The following is an 18544-nucleotide window of genomic DNA, read 5'->3' on the forward strand; positions in this document are numbered from 1 at the left end:
TTGAGCCTGATGGTATGTGTTTTCTGCCGATTTGGGTTGGGAGATGGGGTGAAGAATGTCCAAGGTGGTGGGGTCTTTGATTATATTGGCCACTTTACTTAGGAAGTGAGAATTACAGACAGAGTCCACGGAGGAGGCTGGATCCCAGGTGCAGAGCCGTGTCCACAAATGCAGATTTAACAGTCATGTGCAGAGCTTTTTCCCTTCTGCATACAGATGAAAAACTTTCCATGGTGCATCAATAAAAATTGATAGGGTTCACAGGACATGCTGAATTTCTTTAGCCTCCTGAAGTAGAAATGTTGGTGAGCTATGCCATCAAGATGACTAGATCAGGATAGGCTATTGGACATGTTAATTTGACAATCCTTCCCAGCAATTTTGTCCAAATTACAAGATTAATCTACTTTGCTTTATTCACTTGATACCTTGCTAAATAAAATTCCACAATCCAAGACACCTTCCTCAGTTTGGCTCACCTGGTAGTCTTCCTCTTGAATGAAGAGATTATTTAGTGATTCATTCACAGACTTGTTGTTGTTGCTTTGTACAGAGCGCAGGTAGGGTTTAACAAGATTCAGCTGCTTAACCTGAAGGGACAAAAGTGTGTGCAGTAGCCTTTTGGTTTTGCAAGTTGTATAAAATGTTAACCCCTTACCATCTAACCCACCTCAATGAAGACAAACTTGACAAGGTGAGAGCTGAATATCAGATTACACTGTTCTAGACAGAACATAACATTACAGGAAGGTACCGGGCCTTTCGGCCCATGGTATTGTGCCAACCTTTTACAAGACCATATTTTTAACCTGCTTTTAAGATCAGTCTAATCCTTCCTTCCCACATAGCCCTCCATTTTTATTTATTTATTTAAAATCATCCATGTGCCCAAGTGTTTCTTAAATATCCCTATTGTATCTGCCTCTACTGCCACCCCTGGCAGGGTGTTCCATGCATCCACCACTCTAAAGAACTTAACTCTGACATCCCCTCTATACCCTAACCTTAAAATTATGTCCCTTGTATTAGCCATTTCCACCCTGGGAAAGACTCTGGCTATCCACCTGATCAATGTCTCTTATCATTGTGTACACCTCTATCAAGTCGCCCCTCATCCTCATTGTTACCAAAAAATCCTGTTTTCCTAAATACAGTAGTGTTTCGGTAACATTGCCACATCATGAGTAACGAGATACCAATATTCAGGAGCCATCTATTCTATGCCAGTCTTACCTAGTTCAGCAAGTACACCAAGCTAAAGGTTAATGGAATTTAACAATTGTTGGATTTGTGGCGACCCACTTTCTGCGCAGGCGAACTGACTCACAAATAGCCAGCGCGCAGGGGAAGACTTTGGTAATGCACCTCTGATGTCATTTCCGCCTGGAGAGGGCGGGCGCTAGGGATTAAATGCCAACGCCACAAAGTTTGAATAAACTAGTCTCGAAACGACTTACCGACTGCTTGTCGTTATTTCAGCGCTATGTGTAGTACATCGCTACAGATTGTTATTTTCTAAGTTGCCAAGGTTCAGTAATGCAAAGTCTTGCAGTTTCACTCATCATTATTCTATTTGCTTTAATATTGCAGTACAGCAGGAACAAATCAATAAAGAGCAAATTCAATGGCTGACTAGCAAGGTCAACACCAAATAGCCAAGATCAGCCAACTCTCGACCCTGTCCATTAGTAGACTCGAGTTGTGTGGACAACTCACATCATAGCCACACAGCATCTGTTTGGATAAGAGGGCAGAATAAACTCTTGGAGGCAAATGGGCAAACAGCAAGTGGACACGATCAGAGTCTGTCCACTGACTCATGACATCAGTCATAATTATTTCTCTTACATGTCAAAAGGTACAAATGGCCCATTTTCCTCTCAGAATCTAGCAGTGTTCCAAAAATGCATTTTAGTGGCGTATACCAGAAGCTACTTTTAGCATCTACCGTATCGTATTCTGCTTTAGAAATCTGGGCACTCTAGGAGTCATTCAACGATCAACTTGCAAGCCTTTATCTTTCAGAAAAGTCTCAGCAGCCACACAGAGGATGGGGAGTATATGGAACAAGCAGCCAGAGGAAGTAGTTCAGACAGGTATAACAGTATCATTTAAGAAAGTACACGGAGGAGAGGCGTGGTACATGGAAGGGAGGCACTTAGAGGGACACGAGTTGAATGTGGGAATTTAGGATTAGCTGGGCGGGCACTGTGTCAGCATGGACTAGGTGGGTCAAGGGGGCCCGTCTCAATGCTGTTTTACTCTATCACTACGAGCACAGCTTGGAATCTATCAATTATCAGTGGTCTGCAACAGATGTTAAAGAGCACAAGACATTATGGTCAGAATTAGGCCATTCTGCCCAGAACCTACTCTGCCATTCCATCATAGCCAATTTATTATCCCTTTCAGCACTATTCTTCTGTCTTCTCCCCCCCCCAAAACCCATCAGCTTCAATACCCTTACTAACCAATCGATCAACCTCCATTATAATATACAATGACTTGGCCTCCACAGGCACCTATGGCAATGAATTCCACAGATTCACCACCCTCAGGCTGAAGAAAACCCTCATCTCACCCATCTTCCCACTACCTTAAAAGGGATAGAGTTCCTTTTGACCTCTCCTACCAACCCAAGCGCCTCCCCATCCAGCACATCATTCTCCAACTTCAATGGGATGCCATTTTCAAACACATCGTTACTTCCCCCACCCCGCTTTCCACAGGGATTGCTCCCTCCTTTATTCCCTTGTCCATTTGTGCCTCCCCACTAATCTCACTCCTGACACTCATCTCTGCAAGCAGAAATGCAACACCTGCTCATTCACCTCCATTTAGGCGAGGCAAAACCTCACCTGCAACTCTGGTGGGGTTGTCTACTGTATCCAGTGCTCCCGATGTGACCTCAACATTGGTGAGGCTTGGAGCAAAGATGCTCAACAAAGCAGGGTTTCCAAGTGGCCAACCATTTCAATTACAATCCCCATTCCAATGTCATTCCATGGCCTCCTCTACTGCCATGATGAGGCCACTCAGGTTGGAGAAGCAACACCTCATATTCCACCTGGGTAGGCTCCAACCTGATGGCAAAAAACAGATTTCCCCATCTTCTAGTCATTTGCCCCCTCCCCTTCCTTCTCTTTCTCCAATGGCCCACTCTCCTCTTATCAGATTCCTTCTCCTTCAGCCTTTACCTTTTCCACCAATCACCTCCTAACTCCTTCATTCCCCCCATCCCATCCACCTGGCTTCACCAATCAGCTTCCAGCTATCACTCCTTCCCCTCTCTCCACCTTCTTATTTTGGCTTCTTCCCTCTACCTTTCTAGTCCTGATAAAGGATCTTGGGGTCCGAGATGTCAACTGTTTATTTCCCTCCATAGATTCTGCCAGACCTGGAGAGTTTCTCCAGCATCACGTGCACGTCTCCTCATCTCTGTTCCAATGGATACCTTCGTATACTGAGGCCATGGCCTCTGGTCCTAAGTCCCCCATCACAGGAAGCATCTCCAAGTCCACTATCAGGGCCATTCAATATTTGGCAGGTTTCAATGAAGATCCTCTCCCACCATTCCTAAACTCTAGCAAGTACAGGCCTAGAGCCATCAAAATGCTTCTCGTACATTAATCCTCAAAGGAAATACCTTATTGAAGAAGTTCACTGCACGCGTGTGGTCCAAACGTGGAGACAGAACCATAAGCAGATCATTCAGTAAAAGAGGTTTAAATTCCAAGTAGAACTGGATTGCTTTGTAATACAGCTCCACATTAGCCACCTGTAAGTGTAATTAAAGTCAAAATACAGATTATAAAATGCTGCAAAAAGACAGAACATTAAATATAGCAAAAGCTCCAGCTATTTCTGACCATTGCAACAATTCCCAAATGTTTACACACTTGACCTTTCTGAATGTACTGCCAGTTCATTTTGCTCTCATATCCTCATTACAAAATGGTAGTTAATCACTGTGGCCAAAGGGCTACTGCACTTGCTACAAAACCAGCTCAGTCCCCACCCCAGATGAGAGTAAAGACTCATTTATCTAACGATACAGTGTGGAGTAGGTCCTTCCAGCCAATCCCCGACATCCCCACTTAACCCTAACCTGATCATGGGACAATTTACAATGAAAAATTACCCAGTACATCTATGGACTATGGGAGGAAACCCGAGAACCCAGGGAAGACCCACACATTCCACAGGGGGGAGAAAAAGTAGAGACTCCAACTCCAACACAACACCGGAATTCAACTCCGTACTCCAGCACTGAGCTGTAATAGGGTTGCACTAACTGCTACGTTACTGCGGCATCCAATTTAAACTAAAAACTTCCACCCACATAAGTTCCTTTACTGCCACCTAGTGGACTGAAATGGTATTTAAAAATCACTTTTTAAAAAGAAACTGCTTTCAGCTGTCTGTCAAGTTAATCAGTGCTTTTAAGTGTTTGTTTACACTAATCTTAAGTGCTCTTAACTGCTTTATTTCACAAAGCTTAAATCTATTACTTTGGATATTTCATTGATGAAGTTTTCCTGTAAATTGTATTTTTTTTTTAAATGCGCACTCCCACTTATGCACAAGAGAATGGTTAGAAAATAGTTTGTTGAAGACTACCTTTGTGATGATGTCCTTGAACTGCCCTTCCTTCCAAGCATCTGTTGGGTGATTCATCATCGTGATAATGGCATTGTCATACTCTTCATACTTGTCATACAGGAAGACTAGTTCGGCCCAAAGGTGAGCCTGTTCGGCAGCCCTCAGCACCTGTGCAGGTACACATGGTTAGTAGGTGTTCAGGCACATAAGGCCTTCCCTTTTAAAAAAAAATGTGCAGAGATAATTACCTTGGGAATGTTGACTCTAGACCAGAAGAGTTCCAAGTGCTCCCTCATCTTCTGTGGTTTGTATTTGGAGTACAGAATAGCCAATTCAGTAAACATCCCCATGTGAGCACGCTCCAGACCAAGAGCTGCCTCCAACATGGTTATGAGCTCCTCAAAGTAACCACGGTCCTGCAGAAGGGTACACATGAAAATTCAGAACAGTTTAAAATCATGTCAATCTGCCAAAACAAATTTAAGCTATTTTCAAATATTTTATATATAATATATTTTATATATATTATAAAAGCCAATTTTGTCAATTAAACATTTTCTATAACATCAAGTTAGGATATAGACTGCATATTTAGTTTACAAATCAAGCAGGTTCTGATTAAGACAAGACTTCAAATGTCCTCAAACATGATTGGAAGAAATTGTTTAAATATTTGCATGGGACCCCTTTAGTTTTAGGCTCCAGTTTTAAACAGTGAAAACGCAATACATCCAAGGTGGTTCAAGACCAGTTCCCAATACGCGGACATTACCTGATAGTAGTTGATAAGCTCCTCCAGTTCATCAGCATGCACAACAATATGGAGACCACACATCTGAGCCAAACGGAACTCTTTCCCTTCAACACAGGCAAAGCACACCTGAAAACAAAGGCAAAGTTAGTGATGGAAAAAAAATCACCCAAGCTCAGAATCTGCTGTGAAATTAACTGCTTGCCTATTATGGAAGTTGAGATTTTTTTTTACAAACAATGCCTCACATAACTGAACAATACAGAGGAGCACCTCATGTATTGTACCATTAACACACCAAAAAAGGAAACTCATTGTGATGAGATTGTAACTTGGAAAATAGATGAGGGCAACCAAGTTGATTTGGACTCTGAAAATTGGGTAACATTCCATATTAGAGATTGAAAGTTAACAGACTTCCGGTAAGATGGCGACTGCTTAGCTGCTTCGAACTTTTGCTCCGTCATTCTTTCTATCTTTGCACTACATGTCTCCATTCTTAAACCTTAGTTAGGTATTTTATTGGGTTTCTTTTACTTGCCTGCGAACACATCTATCTTATGTCTAGCAAAAGTGCTAAAACCGGGGAAAAAGAAATTTCTACAACTTTGCCGGTTGACATTCTTGCTGCGTTGGAACAGCATCGACAAGATATTTTAAAGGAATTTAGAACTTATTTCAACCAGCTGGATGCCAAATTGGATCGGATCAACGCTAGAGTGGACGAACATGCTGAACATTTATCTCGCATCGACTCAAACTTCTGAAGATTTAAAACGCCGTGTTCTTTATCTTGAGACTCTATGCTCCAGCCTAGAGCAGCAGAATTGTAAACTTTTTTCCAAAATGGTGGATCTTGAAAACCGTAGCAGACGTTGTAATCTACGAATTCTTGGTTTGCCAGAGGCCACCGAACAGGGCTCTCCCGTGGAATTTTTTTCCTATTTTCTCTGAGATTTTTGGGAAAGAATTTCTTCCGACTCCACCTGAGCTTGAAAGGGCACACAGGATCTACGTTCCCCGTGCAACTCTGGGTTCCCGCCCACGGCCGGTAATTTTGTGCTTTCATCAATACCAGGTGAAAAACCGTTTGATTATGGAGGCACGCCGCAGAGGTACTTTTGCGTTTCAAAATACAGTCATTCGTTTTGTGGAGGATTTTGCCCCCCAGGTTCTGAAGATGCGTGCTGAGTATAAAGGTGTAATGAAAGTGCTTTTTGATCGTGGTTTCAGACCTTCCCTTCGTAATCCAGCCGACCTGCGAATTACGCTTACTACTGGAGAATATAAGTGGTTTAAATCAGTGAAGGATGCTGAGGCATTTGTTGGAAGTCTTCCGGCCAGCTCGTCTCCTTAGGAACCCTGTCTGACCTTCTAAAATGGTGGATAAGTACCTCGTAGTAAAGCTATTTTTTTTTCCGGACTCAAGACTTTTCTTGAATGATTCAGACATTATTTATTGAAATTCTAAGGGCTGTAGACAATCTCTCCCTGGACTTGGTGCGTTTTTTCTAAATAGATAATCCGAGTTTAATGTTCCCCTGCGGACGTTTAGATTGTACGTGTGTAATCCATTTTATTCTTGTATAACTTTATCTATAGAGATCTACAAGCGACTTTAACTTGTTTTGGTGGTTTGGAGTTTTTATTGAAGGCCTCCCTGTTGGTTGATTCATAGTTTAAGTTTTGCTCCTTTTTTTTTCTGTAAATGGTTGTTAAGTACTCTCTTCGAATCTACAATTTCCCCCTTTTCTCCCTCCCTTTTTTTTTCTTTTAATCTTCTATAATTTTTCGCGGGTAGGTTAGTTTTGGTTTACTTTTGATTTTCTTTGTATTAAGTCTTATACTTCTGTTGAAGTTGTTCCTATTTGTAATTATGTTTTCTAGTGCATAAAAACTAGCTACCATTTGCTATAGTATTTATACGGAACTGTTGTTAACGACACAGAACTCCAAGTCATACTTGGGTTAATTTTTTTGGTAGAGCTAGCTGCTTTTTTTGGTAGCCGTCTAGTTTTGGGTTGCGAGGGTGGGGCGGATTCTCCAGTTCCAACACTACTCACTGTTTCCTTTGCTTTCCTGTGTTACTCAGGACATGTTTCTGTTTTGATTCTACGAATCTATGTTTACATTTTTGCTCCCAGACTGTTATTGTACTGCTAGACTTTTTATATGCCTGCTGCCTTCTACGTACTAACAATTGATAATGGTTAATACACTTAAATTTGTGAGCTGGATTGTAAAAGGATTGAATCACCCTGTTAAAAGAAGGAAGGTCTTCTCACATATTAAACAACTCAAAGCTGACATTGCTTTCCTTCAAGAAACTCATATTCGTTGTTTTGATAACTCCCGGCTTTTGTCAAAGTGGGCGGGTCAGCATTTTCATTCATCCTTTGCCGCCAAAGCTAGGGGGTCTCCATCCTTATTAATTCAAATATTCCTTTTGAACTCCATAATAAGATATCTGATACAAATGGCCGTTTTATTATTGTTTCTGGTAAACTATATAATACTAAAGTTGTACTAGCAAACCTGTATGCCCCCAATTTTGATGATGTTAATTTTTTTTGAACGTTTTTTCTCCTCACTACCAGACTTAAACTCATACTTGTACTGGGTGGTGATTTCAATTGTTGGTTAGATCCTAATCTGGATCGATCGTCCTCTGTTACTAGACCACTTACTAAATCTGCCTTAGCTATTCAATCGTTTCTCTCTAATTATGGTATCTCTGATATATGGCGTTTCCTTCATCCTACTGAGAGATTATTCTTTTTTTCCCCCACATGTTCACCATACCTTTACTAGAATTGACTACTTCTTACTCGATAATCAACTCATTCCATTTGTCTATTCTTGTGATTATCAGAGTATACTGATTTCTGACCATACCCCAATTACTCTGTCTTTAAATTTTCCTGGTCTCCCTCAGAAGAATAAACACTGGCGGTTTGATTCGACTTTATTATCGGATGATGATTTTCTAAAATTTATTAAGGATCAGATAACCTTTTATTTTAACACCAATACATCACCTGAAGTGTCATCCCAGATTGTCTGGGATGCCATGAAAGCATATTTGAGTGGGGGCAAATAATCTCCTATACAGCAAATCTTAATAGAAAGTCCTGTGCAGATCGTTTAGACCTCATTAATCAGATTAAAGATTTGGATCAACTGTATGCTCAAACTAAGAACCCTGAACTATACAAGAAGTGTGTAGAACTTCAAGCTAAATTTAACCTCCTGTCTACTCAACCTGTCGAACGCCAACTTCTTGAAAGTAAGAGTCGCTTTTATATCCATGGCGACAAATCTGGTAAATTTCTAGCCAATCAGTTGAAGCGTTCCAAAGCCAAACAACATATTACAAAGATCCGGAAGGAGAATGGTGACCTTACATCGGATCACCTAGAAATCAATGACGCATTTAAAAATTTCTACTCTCGACTTTATTCCTCTGAATCTTTGAATGACAATATCTCTGTTGACCATTTTTTAAATAATCTGAATATTCCTTCGCTTTCATCTGATTTTAAAGCCAAACTTAATGCGCCTATATCATCAGAAGAAATATCTTTTGCAATTTCTGCATTGTCTTCAGGGAAATCTCCTGGACCTGATGGGTTCCCCATAGAATTTTATAAATCATTCTCTTCACTTCTCTCTCCTCAGTTACTCTCAGTATTATCTGACTCGTTTAGGTGTGGCCAATTGCCACCCTCCTTTAATGAGGCATCTATTATTCTTTTATTAAAAAAGGGTAAAGACCCAACAGAGTGTTCCTCATATAGGCCGATTTCTTTGCTTAATGTTGATGTTAAAATCTTGGCCAAAGTCTTGGCTTATAGATTAGAAACTGTTATTCCCTCTATTATTTCCGATGATCAAACTGGTTTTATTAAAAACCGTCTCCCTTTTTTTAACATGCAACGCTTATTTAACATTTTATTTTCACCTCCAACTGGGATTCCTGAATGTGTTATTTCCCCTCGATGCGGAGAAAGCATTTGATCGTATAGAGTGGAACTACCTTTTTGCAGTTTTAGAAAAATTTGACTTCGGTCAAAGTTTTATCTCTTGGATCAAATTGCTGTATTTGTGTCCTACTGCCTCCGTTTTAACTAATTTTTAGAAATCCCAGTTATTTAACCTCAAACATGGCACCCGTCAGGGATGCCCTTTAAGTCCCTTTCTCTTTGATTTGGCTATAGAACCCTTGGCGATAGCATTTCGAAATTGTCCTGAACTGACCAGGATTTGGAGAGGGGGTGTTGAGCATAAAGTTTCTCTTTATGCCGATGACTTATTACTTTTTCTTTCAAATCCGTCTACATCCTTACCTCCAATGTTTTCACTTCTTGACCAGTTTAGCCAGCTCTCTGGATATAAACTTAATTTACATAAGAGCGAACTTTTCCCAATTAATAAAGAAGCACAAGAATTAACATTTCGTGATCTCCCTTTTAAAGTAGTTCATAACCAATTTACTTATCTTGGGATTACAGTCACAAGGAAGTTTAAAGATCTCTTTCGTGAAAATTTTGCCAATCTTTCATATACTATTAAACAGAGTCTGTTACAATGGTCACCTCTTTCTATGTCTTTGGTAGGTCGTATTAATGTTGTTAAAATGTATGTTCTCCCTAAACTTTTATATTTATTTCAATCAATCCCAATTTTTATTCCTAAATCTTTTTTTGATTCCTTAGACTATTATTTTGTCGTATCTGTGGAAGAATAAGCGCTCTAGAATTAATAAAGGTTATCTCCAAAAATCTAAAAAGGAGGGTGGCATGGCTTTACCCAACTTTCATTTATATTATTAGGTAGCCAATATACATTGTGCTACCTTTTGGTCTTTTTTTCATGGCCAACCCGAGTGCCCTAATTGGGTGGCAATGGAGTTGAGCTCCACTAAAGAATTATCTATCTCTGCACTTCTTGGCTCTGTACTCCCTAGTAGTTTGTCCAGATTAATAGTTAATCCTCTTGTTAGACACACTCTGCGTATATGGGCTCAGTTTAGGAAATTTTATGGTTTCCATGGTTTTTCCTTTTCTAGCCCTATCTTACATAATCACCTTCTTTTTTTTTACCTACTACGTATGACTCAGCATTCCATGATTGGTATAGGAAGGGCATTAGACATTTTGAAGATCTTTTTGTTGATAATCGCTTCGCTTCTTTTCAACAGCTCTCTGCTAAGTTCAATCTGCCCAATGCTCATTTTTTTTTTAGATATCTCCAAATTAGACACTTTATTACTCCTTTAATTCCTAACTTCCCTGAAATGCCTGAGAAAAATGTTATGGACTTATTTCTTTCTATTAATCCACTAGATAAAGGTTTAATATCATTTATTCGTGATAAATTAGCAGCCTTACGACGTGCCCCTGTGGATAAAATTAAAATGGCATGGGAGCATGATTTAAATACCTCCTTATCTGATGAGACTTGGGACTCGATTCTCAAATCGGTTAATTCAACCTCTCTTTGTGCTCGCCATTGCCTTTTACAGTTTAAGATTGTTCATAGAGCCCATATGTCCAAATCTAAATTATCTCGATTTTATCCTAACATTAGTCCGCTTTGTGATAAATGCAAAAGGGGCGAGGCCTCTCTCATTCATATGTACTGGCTTTGTCCTAGCTTGGAGAAATTTTGGAAAGATGTCTTCATAACGTTATCGCATATTCTGAATCACCACCGAGAACCTAACCCTTTAATTGCTTTGTTCAGTTTCTGGGGTGAGACAGATTTACGTCTGAATTCGACTAAGTGTCGAATATTATCTTTTGCCTCTCTCCTGGCTAGACATTTAATCCTCCTTAGATGGAGAGATGTTGCCCCGCCCACGCATGCTCAATGGCTTAACGATATTATGGCCTGCTTAGACCTTGAAAAAATTCATTATTCAGTTCTTAATTTGGATTTAAAGTTCCATAAGGTCTGGGGACCTTTTGAGTACTTTCATAACCTTCCTCTTGACTAGGGTTTTTTTTCGGTCCCTTGCTTTCAGCTCTTTTTTTTGTTGGTAGTAGGCATTAATATCTTCTGTTGCTAAATGTATTTACAGTTTTGGGGGTTTGATTGTCCTGATTTATATTCTCTATATTGGGTTGTGGTTGGTCTGGAGTTTTTTTTGTTGCGGGGCTTGGGTTAGTAAAATACTAATTTTACATGTCTTCAATTTGGGTGCTTTCTCAATTATCTTTCTTTGTATTATATTATTATTGTATGTTTATTTTTGCATTGTATCAATGTTCATTTTGATTTGGTTTTTTTTTAATCTGTAGCTATGTAGAAAATGTATTAAAAAACTAAATAAAAAAAAGTTAACACATGGTCTGTGCTGTGATTGTTATATGGTTATATGGTCTGAGGTAATACTGGCACAGATTCACATTAACCACAGAGCAACGAGAACAAACTCAGTGGTCAGGTTGAGAACTTATGACCAATGTGCAGAAAGGATAAGAGGGCAGCGCCTCAGAATAGAGGGACATCCCTTTAGAACAGAGATGAGGAGGAATTTCTTTAACTAGAAGGTGGCGAATCTGTGTAATTCATTGCCACAGACAGCTGTTGAGGCAGTCACTGGGTATATTTAAGGTGGAGATTGATAGGTTCTTGATTAATCAGGGCGCCAAATGTTATGAGCAGAAGGCGGGAGAATGGGGTTGGGAGGATAATGAATCAGCCATGATGGACGGTGGAGCATACTCAAGTCCAAATGGCCCAATTCTGTTCCTATATCTGATGGAAGTCCAGAAATGCTCTGGATAAGGGGGAAGATCAAGTACACTACATTCAAGCACACTAGGAAATGTGGACATTGATAGGAAAGGATCAGTAATTCTGTGAGTCTCAATTTGCCCTGCGCCTCAAAATATATTCCAGTGTAGAGTGTCAATTTCACAGAGACTGCAGGGCACAGACCAGCATTCTTTGAAGGAACAAATGCTGCTTAGTGTTTTAATGCTAACTGCAAGATGGACATTAACAAAGGTGAAGCTATACACCACTGATGGATCCAAATGTTTGAAGTCAAACTAAGAGGCAGTGTACCTCCTTCCAAGTCCGAGTACTGTTGGCTTTGCGAGCACCATCCACTGCAGCCTGGTATTCTCCTAGGTGAACCAGTGTCGATGCCAAGCGACCGAAATTGGATACGTTGTTGTACAGCAACTTGGCAGCTTCATACATTTGCTCATCGTAGCAGCGATCACCAACCTGCAAGTAAGTGGCTTATAGATGAAAAGGTTCAAGCAAAGGACAGGCACTAAATTAGCAGTTAATACCACAGCAATCCATCCCGAACTTTCAGTTTGTATTCTGGAAAAAAATGCTACCAGAACCTCCTTTCCGATATTCAAATTCCAAATGGATTGGGGGAAAATAAAGTGCGAAAGTTAAGAAAAATAATGGAATATTGCTGCTTAAATTGATAGGGAATATGAAAATAGGGCAGTTTTGATTTAACTGTGTGCTGGCAAGATCACACCTGAAGTATAGAGCAGGTTCAGGTAAAAGAAATTCATAAATCGCTACCTAAAAATTTGATACACAGAATAAAGTTCACTCATGGAAAACGTTAGAGTAAATGAACAAAGATTCCTTTGCATTACAAAAATCATACAGGATGTTTTATATGAACATATAAAACACCCACACCAGTCAGAGGTTGCCGGCACTGAGTAACAATCTGTTGGAAGAACTCAGCAGGTCAAGTAGTAACTGTGAAGCATACTGCACAGGTAGGAATTTGTATTCTAGTCTACACTTGCACTGGATTCACTGTACGGATTTCTGGGATGAAGGGAATTATGCTCAGGTTAAGCCTAACCTCCAAGGATTCCTGGAGAAGGATAGACTGAAGGATGAGGATCATTTCCTCAACAAGTACCTAGTACTAGAGGATATTGTTTCAGAATGTGGGCTGCCCCATGAAGACCAAAAGGCATTTCTCCCTAGGGTCCATGACTTTGGAATTCCCTACTTGTGTGCAGTGGAATGGAGTCACTGCACACATTCAAGGCACAGATTAATTGCAAGTTGAACTACAAGTCATCAAGGGTGTGGGGAGAAGAGGCATTAAAGTCAATATTTGATCAGCTACAATAATTTATTCAGATTCTACAGCTCTGAAATGAGAGGAAAAACAGGATGCCTTAAACTGTTAAAACTATTAACTATTCAACACTGGTAGAGTTTAAATCATTGGTAGATTCTTGCCAGTTACTGCAGTTGTTGCTTTAAATTGAAGAAAGCAGAAACCCTGGTCAGTGTTAATATTCTCAGATCCTCTTAACTGAATACACAATAGCTTAACCTTGCTTTGCACACATTACTAGATGAACACTTACTTGCTGGATATGAGCATTGTTAGGTCCATTGATAAACTCTTCCAGCTCTGCTAACCGGTTAGTCTTTGCCAATGCAAAAATAAGCTCCGTCTCCACATAAGACTCACGAGCCTTCTTCCTGGCCATCTGCAGATATTTAACAAGGTCCTCCCAGTTCCCTGGTGAGCAGAATAAGGCAATAAGCAGATGAAACTGGTGTGCTCACTATCTTTTGCCAGCTGAACCAAATGGACTAAATACTCAACTGTTCTACAACTCAGTAATCCCATTGTCCCATCAACTTATTCGCACATCCTCATCAATTCCACTTCCCATCTACACCAAGGATCAACTTTATTCACCATATACATTTGTGTGTGTTAGGAATTTGCTGTGGTGGGTTGGTGTGACGTGCAACAAAGACATTTAAAGGTCAAGTTCAAAGTAAATTTATTATCAAAGTACTTGTATGTCACTATATCAACCCTGAGATGCATTTTCTTATGGGCATACTCAACAAATCCATAATATAATAACAATAATGGAATCAACAGACTGTCCCAACTGGGTGTTCAAGCAGTGAGGTTAAAGTGCAGATATGGAATAAAGTTTATAAATAACCAGCATGCATTGACAATGTAAACAGCATTATAAAGGGTGGCTTAAAGTGCTTACAGTGTAGTGCAGATGGGAGGTAACAGATAGAGAGGGAAAGGTGGCTAACTAGAATGGCTGATCAGATTAGCTCAGGGAAAATTAACCTACCCACACATACAGCTGGGATGCAGGAGGAAACCCAAGAACTCAGGAGAAAGCCATATGGTTGCAGAATATAATAAAAATTGCACAAACAATGCCAGGTCAGGACTGACTCCAGGCTACTGGAACTGGGAGATCATTCTACTAGGGTGTGCCACTACCCTTCGAATAACCAAATCTTACAACTAAACTTTTAATGGAGCTCAATGAAAAGTATTAATCATTTTAAGAACATACCACTTTTGTTGGCTGCTTCTACAACCTCCATGTACGATGAAGGGTCATCTGCCTTGATATAGGAGTCGATGGCCTCTTTAACCATTTCTTTCTGCAGCTGGGCTTTAGCCAGTTGGCTCCACACTGCAGGCTCATTACACCGTTCAGCAAATTCATACGCACGATCGAGATTGCCAATGTGTTCGATCAGCACCTACGGAATATTTAAAAGGCTGTGATCTCCCCTTAACGGACAAAGCTTCAAATCACACAGTTTGCTCAAGCTTCACCATCCTACCTGCACTGCTGATGTGTTCACATCAAACTTCCTGAAAATGGCAAATGCCTCTTCAAAGAGCTCATTGCTGATGGCAATGTTGGCTATGTCAGGAGCATCATAGTTATCCAGACGATTGATATACTCCATCACACGGGTACGGTCAGCTTTGATGGCAGTAAGGATCAACAAGTTCTGCAGATTCCTGGTTTCAGAGCAGAAGGACTAATCTTAGAATTGAACTCTGTTAATACTGTCAAGATAAGCTTTTAGGGCAACTATTGTTCCTCACACTGCAAGAATTCATAATGGACCCTCAAAATGCAGGTTTGTATTTTAGCAGATTAGCTTTATTCATCACATGTACACTGAAACGGAGTGAAACGTTCTCCCCCCCGCCCCCCCCCCCCCCCAAAATTAATGACCAATATAATCCAAGGATTGTGCTGGGGCAACCCACTTCCAGCAGCAATATAACATGTCCACAACTCACTAACTCTAACCGTGTCTCTGGAATGTGGGAGGAAAGCAGAAAACAGTCACGGGGTGAACATACTATACAACTTCCTTAGACAACAGCAGGAATTGATCCTAGATCAGCGATTGTTGGCGCTATAGAGCAATGTGCTAATGGATATGCTACCACGCTGCGCCTGGTATGGCATTGAATCTACCTTGCTTTTATCCAAAGCGTACAATAAGTACTTGTGACAACTCTTCCTTGCAAAAGGGGCAAGGTAGTGTAGCCGTTAGCATAACTCTGTTACAGCAATAGCAACCAAGGTTCAATTCCTGCCACTGTTTGTAGGAAGTTTGTACGTTCGCCATGACCTCATGGGTTTGCTCTAGTTTCAAGATGAAAGATTAGCTTTGTTGGTCACATGTACATTGAAACGCATTGCTTTGTATCAACCACCACAGCCCAAGGATTGTACTGGGCAAGTGCTGTCACGCTATCAGCACTAACACCGCATGCCCAAACTTACGAGCTCAAGCCCTAACTGTATGTCTTTGGAATGGGGGGGGAAAACAGAGAACCCAAAGGAAACCAATGTGGTCACAGGGAGAACATAAAAGCTCCCTACAAGATAGCACCAAGAAAAATCGAGCCTCGATTGGTGATCACTGGCTCTGTAAAGCAATTGTGATAACCACTGTGCTACCGTGCCACCCTCCCACATTCTAAAAATGTATTGGTTAATTGGTCACATAGGTGTAATTGGGCAACATGGGCTGGTTGGACCCATTACTGTGCTATATCTTTAAATGGAAAAAGAATAACCACTTTTCATAGCCCCAACCTCACTGACACTGGGACCAATTACACAACTAGTATCCATGTTTCTGAGTAGAAGAATTCAAATTAGGTTTATTGTATCTTAAGATTCAAATATGAAGTTAGAAAGGCCTTCAGAGTGTAGTCTATTCTTATATGAATAGAAAGAAAGCCCCTGGCCACCCTGAACAATTGACACATTAGGTGATTTGTCCTTCTTGGGTCTCCATAGACCAGCAACCAAAAGGCCAGAATAAAAAGCTTCAGGCTCAGGCATGGATGAGACCCAGGAGACATGGTAAAGTTGCTATTTTAAAAAAAATGCAGCCTCTTACAGACATTCCTGCCAATACCAGAGTACAAATTGATCTAGACTGAAAACTTCATTATTTGTCTAGTTGAAATACTGATTATTGATTTACCTGTGTTCACTGAAGACTGAATTGTCCAGGACAATTTTCTCCAACAATTCAATTAATTCATTTGGAAGGTCAGCAGTCATAAAAGCTTTCACAGTAACAGAGACCTCCTCGGGATCCTGCGTTTCTGACAGAGCCGTCTGTACCACCTGACCGGGGGAGGAGGAGGAGGAGGTGGAAATAGTATCATGAGCTTCAAACCAGACTCAAATTTCCAAACAAAAGGAACACCACACTTCCAGATTTCAGATTTATCACTGGTGCATTGAAATACTGTGGTAAAATGCATCATTTGCATTAACAATCAAGCACACTCAAGAATGTGCTGAGGGAAACCCACAAGTGTCACCACAAATTTCAGTGCCAACATAGCATGCCCAACATGCCTGGCAGAACAAAAACCACACCAAGTGACAAAGCCACAAGAGCAAAACAAACCCCATTCCTCAGTCCTCAAAACCCCAGGACAGGCCATCTTATTCGGTCTCAAGCAGACATCAGTTTTTCCATTTGATGCCCTCAAGCTGGCAGGCTAACATCCTAACTGATTCTCCAGTACATTAGGAGCTCAGTCCTTAATGGACCACAATCACATGTAGGTTTTACCCCTCCACCTACAAATTTAAAATGGTGACCTGTGAATGCTGCTGAAAGATTCACACTGAATTTCCTGGATATAGTACAAAGATTCTAGACAGCTTAATCCCATTGAAGAGGATGCAATTTCAAGGTACCAATGGGTTTGCCCCTCCAAATCATAATTAAAAGACAATTATGTAAAATATATGTGTCTACATGTACCCCATATACTCTTTAGAGTCTAGATATGAAGTTACTTTTGATTCTTACTTGGTCAATAAGTGGCCTTCTGTAAGGATTGGTTTCTTGCAGGACATTTGCCCAGAGCTCAGGATCTTTCCGGCGAACCAAGTAACGCGACAGGCTTTTGAACAGAGAGTTCTCATTGCACACCTATAAAAAGGGGGAAAAAAAAGAGTTCAAGAATACTTCAATAGTTTGAAACAGTTTAAAGCGATTTGACAGGAACTCCAGGTGCAAATCTTTCCACAGAGGGTGTTGTACACATGCAGATAGCGGCTAGAGAGTGGTTGTGGTAGATATATTAACATTTAAAGCTCATCTGTATGATTACATGGATAGGAAAGACTTAGAGGGATATGGGCCAAATACAGCAATTAAGTCACGGTTGGCATGGGTGAGCTGGTCAAAAGGGTTTGTTTCTCTGCTGTATTATTCTGACTCCAAAATCAAGACTGAGTTATCAAACTTACATGCTCAAATCTTAGGGATACTCTTTCCCTCTGTTTTCATCATCCAGTTTTTCCTCCCTTTGCTCATTCTTCATCTTCCTTATGAAATCTCATAATCTGCAGTCCTCATCTCCACTTATCACCTCCCAGTTTCTGTCACCATCATCACCCTTCTCTCCCCAACCCAATTCCATCTGCAAATCCAACAATCCTCAGTCCTAAAGAAGAGCCTCTGCACAAAACGTCAACAATTTGTTTATTTCCATAGTTGCTGCCTGACCCGCTGAGATCCACCAGCATTTTCTTCTGCTTTGGACCCAGCTACTGGTTGCCACCTTTGCCCCACAACTCTATAATTGCAACCTCCCCTTTCAGTCCAGATGAGGAGTCGCACTCCAAAACATCAACTGTGTTTCCATCCACAGATGCTGCCCGACTTCCTACAGCAACCTTTTAAAAACTTAATAAGCTGTTTTCTCAAGTAAAGGTTGTGTCATGGTAAAGTGTCAAGTGTTCAAGATGAATTCACCGAGTTAACTAGCAAGCTTAAACGGTTACTATTCTTCAAGCCAGGTTGAAGTCTCAAGGCACATGCCAATTTAAGCCCAGTTCTCAATACGTT

At 40.6% G+C, this 18544-nt stretch overlaps 1 protein-coding gene across 2 annotated transcripts in view; it reads right to left on the minus strand.

The window, feature by feature from the left end:
- Positions 1-18544, minus strand: part of LOC140731599 (clathrin heavy chain 1) — an 89066-nt gene that overhangs the window by 11369 nt on the left and 59153 nt on the right. For both annotated transcript variants that reach the window (XM_073053148.1, XM_073053146.1), the window contains exons 19-29: positions 17501-17623; positions 16655-16800; positions 14978-15161; positions 14701-14893; positions 13726-13883; positions 12428-12592; positions 5375-5482; positions 4851-5018; positions 4621-4770; positions 3647-3778; positions 480-590 (exon numbers count right to left, since the gene is read on the minus strand). In XM_073053148.1, coding sequence (XP_072909249.1) covers positions 480-590; positions 3647-3778; positions 4621-4770; positions 4851-5018; positions 5375-5482; positions 12428-12592; positions 13726-13883; positions 14701-14893; positions 14978-15161; positions 16655-16800; positions 17501-17623 — 1638 coding nt within the window. The remainder of the gene's footprint in view (positions 1-479; positions 591-3646; positions 3779-4620; positions 4771-4850; positions 5019-5374; positions 5483-12427; positions 12593-13725; positions 13884-14700; positions 14894-14977; positions 15162-16654; positions 16801-17500; positions 17624-18544) is intronic.

Source organism: Hemitrygon akajei, chromosome 8, assembly GCF_048418815.1.
Source record: "Hemitrygon akajei chromosome 8, sHemAka1.3, whole genome shotgun sequence".
NCBI classification, from domain to species: Eukaryota; Metazoa; Chordata; class Chondrichthyes; order Myliobatiformes; family Dasyatidae; genus Hemitrygon; species Hemitrygon akajei.